The sequence below is a fragment of the Trachypithecus francoisi genome, unplaced genomic scaffold (assembly GCF_009764315.1).
Source record: "Trachypithecus francoisi isolate TF-2019V2 unplaced genomic scaffold, Tfra_2.0 Lachesis_group0, whole genome shotgun sequence".
Classification (NCBI taxonomy): Eukaryota; Metazoa; Chordata; class Mammalia; order Primates; family Cercopithecidae; genus Trachypithecus; species Trachypithecus francoisi.
The window spans coordinates 136,475,723-136,488,296 of record NW_022681453.1 but is presented as its reverse complement, the minus strand read 5'-3'; the positions used below and the strand labels follow the sequence as shown (position 1 = coordinate 136,488,296).

Sequence of the window (12,574 nt, the reverse complement as noted above, 5' to 3'; positions counted from 1 at the left end):
ACACACGGACACACGGCAGGGAACATCACACACCGGGGCATGTCGGGGTGTGGGAAGGGTTGGGGGAGGGATAGCATTAGGAGAAATACCTAATGTAAATGACGAGTTGATGGGTGCAACAAACCAACATGGCACATGTATACCTATGTAACAAACCTGCATGTTGTGCACATGTACCCTAGAACTTAAAGTATAATAATAAAAAAATTATCTAAAGTAACTATAGTGATTCCTTTAGGAACAATTATATCCTTTCTCCACATCTTATACCAAAAATGAACTTTTCTATGAATTAAAGACTGAAATTTAATAACCATAAAAATAATTTTGTATTTATTTTTTGAGAGAATCTCACTCTGTCACCCAGGCTGGAGTGCAGTGGCCCGATCTTAGCTTACTACATCCTTTACCTCCCGGGTTCAAGCAATGCCTCAGCCTCCTGAGTAGCTGGGATTACAGGCATGTGCCACTGTGCCCAGCTGATTTTTACATTTTTAGTAGAGATAGCGGTTTCACCATGTTGGCCAGGCTGGTCTTGAACTCCTGGCCTCAAGTGGTTCACCTGCCTCAGCCTCCCAAAGTGCTGGGATTACAGGCGTGAGCCACTGCACCTGGCCAGCATAAAAATAATTTTTGAAAGACGGGTGAATAATTACATAGTCCCTTGGCAGAGAAAACTCTTCCAACATGCCAAGAAAGACGGTAATTTTTACGAAGGAAAAGAACAATGGTGATCTGGCCAAATGCAAGTCAAAACCTTTTCTGTGTACAAGAATGTTCACAGCATTGTGCCATTCACAATAATGCCACAAAAGTAAACAACCCAAATATCCATCAACTGACAAAACAAACAACCCAAATATCCATCAACTGACAAAACAAAACAAAACTGACAAAACAAACAAAATATATATACACATACATATACACAGATATATACAGATATACATATACACACACACATATATATACTGTACTGACACGTGCTATAACATGGATGAACTCTGAGAATATGCTAAGTGAAAGAAGCCACGTATTTTACAACAGGCCACATATTCTATAACTCTATTTATATATAATGTCTAGGATAGACAAATCCACAGAGAAAGTAGATTAGTAATTGTCAGGGGATTGAAGGAGGAAAAACTAAAAAATGGGGAGTGATTGCTAATGAACGTAGAGTAATTAAACATTCTGGAGTTAAGTGACCAATAAACAAGTTTCTGAATATATAAAAAAGTCACTGAATTGTACATTTTGAAAGGGTGCACTTTATGGTATGTGAATTTTATCACAATGTTATTTTCTTAAACCTGAATGTCAAAAAGTAACACGAGCAAGACTAAGAGAATAATGAAATAAACATGAAAGAAAGTTTACTCTTAACAAGATTCCTTATAAAATAAGAAAAAGTCAAATTTTCTAACAGAAAGAGGAACAAAGTTGCAAAAAGGAACTTTTAAAAAAAGAAATGGCCAAAAACCACATAAATAATCAAAGACATAATTAATATGAGATTACCTATAATACAGGAAAATTTTAAAAATAACTGCCATTTTTGTTTCCCCTGAGGATAAACACTTTCTGACAAAAGTTTTAAACTCTTTGAAATGGGCCGGGCGCGGTGGCTCAAGCCTGTAATCCCAGCACTTTGGGAGGCCGAGACGGGCGGATCACGAGGTCAGGAGATCGAGACCATCCTGGCTAACACGGTGAAACCCCGTCTCTACTAAAAAAATACAAAAAACTAGCCGGGCGAGGTGGCGGGCGCCTGTAGTCCCAGCTACTCGGGAGGCTGAGGCAGGAGAATGGCGTGCACCGGGAGGCGGAGCTTGCAGTGAGCTGAGATCCGGCCACTGCACTCCAGCCCTGGCGACAGAGCGAGACTCCGTCTCAAAAAAAAAAAAAAAAAAAACTCTTTGAAATGTTCTTTAAAATTCAATTTCCAGAAATTGTCCCTTAAAAAGGGCCAGGGCTGCAGACACAAATCGCTACAAGGATGTTGTTTTAACCCAGTCTTTTGGATGCAATTACCTGTAACTGAGATCTACTCAAATCAGCTTTGTTTGTTAGTTTGTATTTTAAAGAAGACTTCAACACAAGGATACAAGATATCTTAACAGAGCCCCAGGTCAGGAAATACAGTCATCATTTATAAGAGGCATTTAAAAAATCAAATCATGACACTTCTCTGCTGAAACTTTCCAACGGTTTTTCACAAAATTTAAAGTTCAAACTCCTCAAATGCTTAGTTCTAACCCCACATCCTCACACTCATTTCAAACTGACTGCCCCCAGCTTCTTTTATGACAGTCACTCCAAACTCCCTTCTGTTCCGTAAACACATCAAGCTCTTTCCCATTCCAGCACCTTCTCATTTACTGTTGCCAGTGTCATGAAGATTCACCACCCCTCGAATCCCTATAGCAATACTCTTTCTCCAGCTTTCATCTTGTCTAACTCACCCTTACTCTTCAGATCTTAGGAAAAAGGTCTCCTTGTAAAGGCCTTTCCTGATCTCATTCTCCTCAGGGTTATGACCCTATTACTTACCCTACTTATTTAATAGTTCTTACCACATTCTTTATTCTTTTTTTTTTTTATTTTTTATTTATTTATTTTTTTTGAGACGGAGTCTCACTGTATCACCCAGGCTGGAGTGCAGTGGTGCGATCCTGGCTCACTGCAACCTCTGCTGCCCAGATTCAAGCAATTCTCCTGACTCAGCCTCCCAAGTAGCTGAGATTATAGGCACCTGCTACGGCGCCCAGCTAATTTTTGTATTTTCTGTAGAGACAGGGTTTCGCCATCTTGGCCAGGCTGGTCTTGACCTCCTGACCTTGTGATCCACCCACACTGGCCTCCCAAAGTGCTGGGATTACAAGTGTGAGCTACCACGCCAGCCACCTTCATACTTTTTGGTGTATCTTCTCCATTAGAATAATAGCTCCAAGAAGGCAAGAGACGTGTCTGCCTTGTTTCTTCTACCACTGTGCCCCCATTATAGTGTCTGGCATATAAAAGACATAAGTATCACTGCATGAATTGGCTTTCCAAAGCCACTAGACACCAAGCTAGTTTCAATGTCAACTTCAGTCTCTCTCAATCTCTCTTTCTCTGGGGTCCCAGGGCTGCTTACCTAGCTCACATTTCCTTTAACTGAGACTGCAGCATATCTAAATCTTAATATCCAGACTTCTGGGAGATTATCTGACTGATTAAGGCAAGAGTGAAAGAAGAACCTGAATGTCAGAATTCTCATTCTAGGTGGAAAGTAATTACTGTCAAAACCAGTCTGGGCCAACCTCTTCAATGGTATTTCCTAAAGATGTGTGCTTTAAAATGTAAAAGAATTAGAAGTATCCTAGTTGGATAAATTCTAGCACGCACATCTGTAAAACACAATACTATTCAATCACTTAAAATGTTGATGTAGGCCAGCTGTGGTGGCTCATGCCCGTAATCTCTGTGCTTTAGGAGGCTGAAGTGGGAGGACTGCTTAAGCCCAGGTGCTTCAGGTTGCAGTGAGCTATGATGGCACCATTGTACTACAGCCTGGGCAACAGTATGAGACCCCTGTCTCTAAAGAATAAGAAAGAGTTGATGGAGGTCTAGACTAATAAACATGGGAGGAAAGCCATGATATATTTTTAGTGAAATATGTGTGGTCCAACACAGCAATGTACAATAGTCATTATTATAAAAATGTTTCAAAATATTAAATATTTCAGAATACACAAGTTTTGAAGACTATACATATATAAAAATAACCAGGGGCCAGGTGCAGTGGCTCACGCCTGTAATCCCAGCTTTGGGAGGCCAAGGCGGGCAGATCACAAGGTCAGGAGATTGAGACCATTCTGGCCAACATGGTGAAACCCTGTCTCTACTAAAAATACAAAAATTAGATGGGTGTGGTGGTGCGCACCTGTAGTCTCAGCTACTCAGGAGACTGAGGCAGAAGAATCGCTTGAACCCAGGAGGCAGAGGTTGCAGTGAGCCGAGATGGTGCCACTGCACTCCAGCCTGAAGACAGAGTGAGACAATGTCTCAAAAAATAAATAAATAAATAAAATAACCAGCAGTTATTTCTGAATGATGGGATTACGGTGATTTTCCACTCATTCACGTCTCTTTTATGAGGTCTGAATGTTTTACAAATAACATATATTACTTAGTTTTTAAAATTTGATCATTTGTTATCCAAGTAATTCTTGCCTGTATTTAGAAAATCAAATAGTAATGACTGTAATGAAAAACAGTCTCTCTACTGTCTGGATAAGACTCCCACAGCTAGTCTTCATCCCTAAAGGTAACTAATTGCAACTCAGTTGTTGCTACTGGATAGTTAACTGCATTTCTCTAAATATTGTGCTTATCTTATAACTTTTTGGCTCATCCATTTTAGACATTATCAATTTACTCATGCTACTGTAGATTAGGATGTAGCTCTGGAACTACCCTTAATATCTCCTCCCTCTACTCTTCTAATATAGATATGTCCCTATTTTTAATTGAACAATCAGTGCTATATTGTTGTGACTGTAAGGCTATCTACTAAGTACTATATTATGAATACATTTCCTTCCTCAAAGACCTTTTTGTTTTCCCTAGAGTTTTAATCTTTCCTTCTTCAATGGTTTTCTCCACTTTAATTTTCTTTAATTGTTGTGCCACAGAACTCACCCCCACCCCTTTATTTTCTCAGAAGGCTTCCCCCTCCAAACCCTCCTTCTTCTCACTACAATCTAGGCTGACTGCCCTCTAGATCTGCTGGCACAGCTGTCACCTTTGGTGTTTTCCTTTACTGCTTTTCTGGGTATTTGTTTCTTGAATTCTAATGCCTCCTTCTTTCTTTGTTCACTCCACAGTTTTGCTGAAGTACATCCCCAATACCTTAAGAAAGTAATATAAGAAAAGGCACACGGGTGGCAACTTAGTCCCTGCATGCCTGAAAATGTCTTTCCTCCACATTTACACTTGATTTAGCAATTCTCTCAGCTCTTCAAAGCATTGCTGTAAGTTCCTCTAGCATCCAATGTTGCCACTGATTTCAATGCCATTCTGTTTCATACAGCTTTAAAGGGATCCTATTTTCATTCTTTCCTCCATTCCCTCGTCATCTCCTTCCCTAAGCTTTTAGGATCTTTTCTTTTTCCTTGGTGTGACATTTCCTTGTTTGTTTTTTCTATCATGAGTTTTGCTGTGCATTTAGAAAGCCCTTTCAATCTAGAAATTTGTGGCACTTAAGCTCTGGGAAATTTTCTTGTATCCATTATTAATAATCATCTCTGTTTTCTTTGCTTTTTCTTGAACTCAAATGAGTCAGATACTGGAACTTTCAAACTGATCCCTCATCTTATGCATTCTGTATTATCTATCTTTGTCTTTTCGTTTATTTTTGCAACACTTCCTTTACTATTTTATAACTCTGGAGGTTTTTTCAAAGCAAATTATAGTATGGTGGAAAAAAATCAAAGCAATATCTTCAATAAGGAAATGGCTCAATTATGGTACATCCATTCTGTGTGGTCATCAAAGAATGAAAACTATATACACTGATACGTTTCAAGACATGTCACCTTAAAAACTTGTTACCGCATCCATTAAAGTACAGAGAAAAAAATTAAAATGTCTGGCTATAGAAAAATAGAAGAAAATGGATTTAATTCTTTCAACGAATATTGACTAGGCACCCACTTGTTGCCAGGCACTATTCTAAATGCTGAGGATGTGGTAGTCAGCACGAAAGTTCTCTGGGCATTTAGCTGGGGAAAGAGCGTAACTAGAAGTGACAGCAAGTTAAGTGAAGTATTTTTTTTTCCCCAAGATACAGGCAAGCTTTTTCAGGCAGAAGAGATGGGAGTAAAAGAAAGATAAAAGTAGAAGGTACTAGAGACAGAAGCAATAACTGAGTGTACAAAGTCATGGGAGAACTTCATTTAGACAGTCAAGAATATAAGCTAAGGCAGACAAGATGAAGATGCATATCCAAATATCTTGATTTGCTTTAAAAAATGGGAGCAGGGTATTATACGAGTTTTGCAAAGGAATGGGAAGTCTGGCCTTCAGTAGAAAATACGCATTTTGAAAGAGTCAATCAAAGGGACTCTAACAGGGAGAAAGATAACAGAATAGTTCCCAGTGCAAGTATCCAGTTGTTACAGTGGAACATTTGCAGCTGGCTCAGTAAGCATTGTTTAATTTCTCCAACCATTATCTGGGACCACAAACAAACAAAAAATAGTGAGGATAATCCACTGTACTTCATGTGATCTGTTTCTGCCTTTCACACTTAAATAATCCTAGAGTCATTGGTAGTGTGCCAGAGGGGAGACACAATCAAGAGATAAACATATCTTTCCTTGTTCATCATTTTATTTGAAAGTAATCACGTTGATTTTCTATTACCGACGTAACAAATTACCACAAATTTAGTGGCTTTTAAATAACCCCATTTATTATTTCAATTATGAAGGTCAGAAGTCCAAACGGCTGAAATGAGTCCCCTGCATAAGATCTCACAAGGCCAAAACTGACAAGGGTCAGCAGATCTGTGTTCCTTACTCGAGGCTCTAGAAAGTCTGCTTCCAGGCTCATTTAGGTTGCTGGTCAAATTCAGTTTCTTGCGGTTGTAGGCCCTGAAGTCTCTGTTTTGTTTCCTTGCTGACTGTCAGCCAAGGGCCCATCTTTGCTCCTAAAGGCTGCCTGCATTCCTTCTCATGCTTTCCAGTGGTCCTCTCCAGCAATAGAGGGTTGGGTCCTTCTTACAACTCAAATCTCTGTCACCACATCTCCCTGCTTCTGCCTCCAGCTAGAGAAAGCCCCCTGTTTTAAAGGGCTCATATGATTAGAATGATTAGAATGGGCCCACTAGGATAATCCCCTTATTTTCAAGTCTGTAACCCCATTACATTCACAAAATTCCCTTTATCATATGACATAATACATTTGCAAGGGATTAACATGTTACGTGATCATGTAACATAGCATGTAACATAGCATGTTACATGATCATGTAGCATATTTGCAAGGGATTAGAGCATGAACGTTTTGGGGAGAGCTCACTCTGTCTACCAGAGTAACTAAACCTTTCTAGCTTCTCCCCAAACACTATGAAGCAGTGAAGGAAGAGGCCATAACAGGAAGAAAAATGGAGGCAGAGAGAGCCAATCAATAGACTCAGGTTGTTGGAAAATCGTAACACTAAGGGACTGCCAAGGATGGAAAAGACTTGCTTTGATATCTTGGTTACCAGAGAAAATACTGCATCATGTATCTGAATTCACATATTTGATTATGTTTCTGAAGGTCACAAATCCATCCCTCTCCCCTCATATCTCCAGTTTTCTTAGAAGCTGAAGATGGTAGGACATGGACTCATTTAAAATTATGTCGATAATTAATATGCAGTATGTTTGGACCCATCTCCACCGATTTTCTTTAAGTAATCATTTTATTTTATTTTTGAGATGGAGCCTTGCTCTGTCCCCCAGGCTGGAGTACAGTGGTACGATCTCCGCCAACTGCAACCTCCGCCTCCTGGGTTCAAACGATTCTCCTGCCTCAGCCTCCCGAGTAGCTGGGATTACAGGTAAGCACCACCATGCCAGCTAATTTTTGTATTTTTAATAGAGACGGGATTTCACCATATTGGCCAGGCTGGTCTCGAACTCCTGACCTCAAGTGATCTGTCCACCTTGGCCTCCCAAAGTGCTGGGATTACAGGCGTGAGACACCACGCCCGGCCTCCACTGATTATTTAGCAATATTTTAAGTCTCAATGGTTTGTCTTGGCCTACAACTTGACAAGGAGCTCAGGGCTACTATCTCTTGGTCTGAGACAGTCAGGAGACAAAGTATATTTTCCAGCAAGTACCCATATATGCTTTTTCCAAAACGAGAAGTTTTCTTTTTGATGTATAAGAGCAAATACTGTGGTAAAAAGTTCAAAAATACAAAGTTGTGTATACTTCAAACTAAAAGATATCCCATGTTCTGTCTTATCTATAATCACACAATCTATTCCTAAAGGGATAATCACTGCTATTACCCTTACAGACTTTTAAAACATGTATTTCCTTTGTGGAAATGGGAATATGCCATGTGGACCTGCTTTTCTGACTCTCTCTCTCTCTCTCTCTCTCTCTCTCTCTCAGGCCTCCCTGGAAGACAAGCAGATCCCAGCACCATACTTCCTGTAAAGCCTGTAGAACTGTGAGCCAATTATGCCTCTTTTCTTTATAAATGAGCCAGTCTCAGGTATTTCTTTATAGCAATTCAAGAATGGCTTCACACAACACCCTTGCATAAGTAGGGACAGATATATGCATATGCAAATCTGTAGAATATATTTTTACATAAGGAATTCTGGGCTAACGGGAATGTTTATTTAAAAATTTGACAAAGCAAGACACAAAACAGTGAATACTATGGCTCCATTTATAGCAAAAAAAATCACATTAAGTCAGGTACACAAGCAGGAAGAGGTACAGAACAGTGGTTCTCAACCAGCAGCAATTTTGCCCTCGAGGGGACATTTGAAAACGTCTGGAGACATTTTTAGTTGTCACAACTGGGGAGATGCTACCACATTTAGTTGGCAGAAGCCAGGGATGATGCTAAAGAACCCTGTGATGCATAGGACAGCTCCCTCCCTCAGACACAGCCAAGAATTATCCAGACGAAAATTTCAAGAATGCTCAGGTTGATAAACTCTGGTCTAGGATTAAAACACGACATTGCCCACAGTAGCTTTCTCGGAAGCATGGAGGGCAACTCTAATCTATACTTTTGTTTGCTGGGCTTTTTACAATGAACACGCATTAGTTTAAATAACACCTCATAGACAATGATGGTTCAGATGAAATCAATCCCTGTGGCTTCTCAGGCTGCTTCTGTACCTTGGGGACAAATTCTGAAAGCTCCCTGAATCTTCTCTTCAGCAGGTTAATCTTAGACAGCTCTTTCAAAAGTTCTTCATAGGAAATAATGTCAAGTCAGTTCACCAATCTGATTGCTACCTATGAAGAACACGGTCCTAAGTGCTGAACAGCAAACTCTAATTTTTTATTCTGACCAGTGAAAAGTGGAATTATCCATCACCTGTCTCATTCTACATGCACTGGCTCACGTTCAGCCTATTAAAACATTGGTTTTCCAAACCTGCTGCAGTTAATTTACATTTTCTCCATCCCATACTAGTACAATTGCCTTGTAAGTCTTTTTAAAATATATATACTTTATTGCATGCATTTTGGGAGTGGGTAGGCCTGGGAAGGAAGCAAGTAGGGAACACACTGAGTAGGACGTTTAAGTCTTAATGCAATAAACTCAAAGGCCTGATTAACTACCCTTACTCCCCTGAGAAGTATACCACCATATAGTGTTACAGACTTACAACACAATCAGGTTACAATTTTGAGTTATATTTCCGTCCCGAGGAGACATTCTCACTACCTGCCCTGGATGCTGGTGATACTTAAATCCTATCACTAATGCACTGAAAAACTCACCTAAAAGAGTGAGTTTAGACTCATTAATTTCACTCATTTCAACAAACATACAGTGAGTGCTTAAGAAACTGTGCTGATCAATGAGATCAATAAAACCAAGATGTGAACTACTCAGAAGACTTTATAGCCTACCACTTTCTGCTGGGATTACCTTACTGAAGGACCCCTTTATCAAACTACCTTCATCTGACACTTGATTTCAACCTGCAGAACTCCATATAATGCTGTGTTTTATAAAGAAAGCCTAGATGTAAATTATTCCTACAACCTTTCAATCCCTTTTCCCCTCTGGGGGCCACTCTAAGTGCTAGGTAAATGTTTAAAGAATAAATGCACCAAACTGCCACTACCACATACAATACACCTGCAGGCAAACACCTGTAAGAGGGCTTTTATTCCCTGCATCACGGAAAATATTAAATGGCAATAACTTTTTATTATTATTATTATACTTTAAGTTCTAGGATATATGTGCACAACGTGCAGGTTTGTTACATAGGTATACATGTGCTATGCTATTTGCTGCACCCATCAACTCGTCATTTACATTAGGTATTTCTCCTAATGCTATCCCTCCCCCAGCCCCCCACACCCCCAGCCCCCCACAGGCCACGGTGTGTGATGTTCCCCGAAGTGGCAATAACTCTTAAGCGTAACCCCAAACAAAAGTGAATTCACAGAGGCATAAGGCACAAGACACACACGGTAAGATTAGACAACTCTTTACCACACGCACAATAAATTATACAAACAATAAAGAAAGATTCAGCGATTCACACTGAAGGTGAAGAAATGGTGAAGACGAACTTAAATTCCCAATTAAAATTATAATTTCCCCACGCACATTCTCGTGTCACTTCTACCTACCCAGGGTACAGCTCCAACATAAGAGAAGACTAGGGGCTCCCAAGTGCGGAATCCTCAGCAGAAACCCCGCAGGGCCGTTGGTGCTCCGCCGCCTCGCCACGCCCCCGCACAGGCCGCTCACTCCTCCTACGCCCACCCTCCCGGGAAACCCCTGGAGGCCTCCGCTCCGACACAGCGAGGGCAGAGCGCTTCGAAGAAAGGCAGGGGAAGAGGGAGGCAAGTGGGCGGGGAACTAGCCTATCCCGACCCCGCAAGTCCATTCCTACAGAAAAGCGGCGACCAGCAATCCCTGGCTCAGAACGCCGCCCGCGAGGGTCCCGGGCCTGGGCCCCAGGGGCCAAGCAGGCCGACCCCCGCCCCTTCCTCCAGCCGTTAGCGCCGCGGCCCCACCCCTCAAGGCCGGCCGCGCCCCGCCCTGTTCGCCCCATGCCGCTACCCCAGCCGGCCGTGGCCCCGGGCACCTTCTAGCTGGAGTGGGCCTGGAGCTGCCAGCCGCGTCCGGAAGGCCGAGGAACCGGGCTTCCATACCTGCACTTTCCTCCGCCCTGCTGTGTTCTGCCGGTGATGGGCCGCCATCTTGCATGTTGACACTCCGACGTCACTTCCGGAGGTGGCTCAGACCGGGCGGATGTTCCGCCCCTTTCCTTTTGGCCAAGGGTTAGTGGCGGGGCTGAAGGTAGACAGGGTCTGTGTTTCCTAGGTGGTGTTCATTGCTGTATGGCCTGTAGCCATGTGGTGAGGTAGATGCACCTAAAAAAAAAACTGTTGTGCAAGTATAATGCTGATGGTGAGAGAGCCACTTTTCAGGGCTGAGTGAGCAATCCAAGTCCACTTCTATGCGGCCCTAGACCCTGGCTTGCGCTCTTTTCCAGGCCCTCCCGGAGAGGTCCAAGCGAAACGAAAGCACTGAAAGAATTAACAGTGCAAGACATGGCGCTGGACAATCTCTTAACCCTTCCTAGGCAAGCAGGGGAACCAAGTGATTTACTATTAAGTACCTAAAAATGTAGAGAATTATATCTTGGCCTCAAAGGGGGAAGAATAGAAGTCCTTGCAAAGGAGGTTGCCTCCATCTTCAGGAAGAGCAAATAATCCATTTAAATTAAAAGGATAAAAAATGGGGCCATGAAAAGGAACGAGATCATGTCCTTTGCAGGGACATGATGGAACTGGAGGCCATTATCCTTAAGCAAACTAACAAAGGAACAGGAAACCAGATACCGCGTGTTCTCGTAAGTAGGAGCCAAATGATGAGAACGCATGGACACAAAGAGGGGGACAACACACACTAGGGCCTTTTGGAGGGTGGAGGGTGGGAGGAGGGTGAGGATCAGGAAAAATAACTAACGGGTACTAGGCTTAATAACCTGGGTGACAAAATAGCCTGTACAACAAACCCCCATGACACAAGTTCACCTATATAACAAACCTGCACTTATATCCCTGAACTTAAAAGTTCAAAAAAAAAAAAGACAAAAAGATGTTACAGGAAGGTGAAAATGGTGCATCAGCTAAAATTGTTCCCAGAGACAACTCAGTTCAAACCCTGAACTGAAAACCCAGTTCTAGTTTAAATCTTATACTAGAACAGTTAGGTCCTTCTGGGTGAAAGTGTGGTTTTCACTGACACTAATTATAGGAGCTGAGGGTGATCAGGCCCTCTCTAGTGAAAGTGAATCCTATAGAACTACACTGTGGGATATAGCATATGATGTTGTATCTGCTAGTCATCTGTGGCTCTTGAGCACTTGAAATATAGGTAGTTCCAGTTGAGATACGTAATGTAAACTACCCCCAAATTTCAAAGACTAGTTTGAAGAAAAGAATGTAAAATATCTCATTAATAATTTTTTGTATTGATTTCATGTTGAAATGATGTTTGGGGGTATATTAGGCTAAATAAAATTTATTATTAAATTTTGTCATGTGCATATTAGAATATTTAAAATTACATCTGTGGTCACAAATTTCTGTTGCATAGTGCTAGTATATAAGTAATGCTTAGAAAAGTTGTCTTGACAAATACTTGTCCTTAAATTAATAAAGAAATGTGAATTAGAGGAGTAAAAATTGTGATGGCAGAAAGCTTCTTAAGCGAAACTGGCAGTGATAACTTGTAAGTAAATTACTGCATCATTACAGGCTCACTCATTCACTGATTCATGTATTCATTCATTTAACAAAATATTATT

The 12,574-nt window shown here is 41.3% G+C and overlaps 1 protein-coding gene across 3 annotated transcripts in view; it reads right to left on the bottom strand.

Annotated features, from left to right (window-relative positions):
• WDR48 (WD repeat domain 48) overlaps nucleotides 1-11,009 on the bottom strand; it is a 47,061-nt gene extending 36,052 nt beyond the window's left edge. The window contains exon 1 of one of the 3 annotated variants that reach the window (XM_033212084.1): nucleotides 10,911-11,009. In XM_033212084.1, the coding sequence (XP_033067975.1) occupies nucleotides 10,911-10,958 (48 nt within the window). In that variant the 5' untranslated portion in view covers nucleotides 10,959-11,009. The remainder of the gene's footprint in view (nucleotides 1-10,910) is intronic. The other 2 variants (XM_033212081.1, XM_033212083.1) reach the window with 2 other exon arrangements.
• Nucleotides 11,010-12,574: the final 1,565 nt, after the last annotated feature.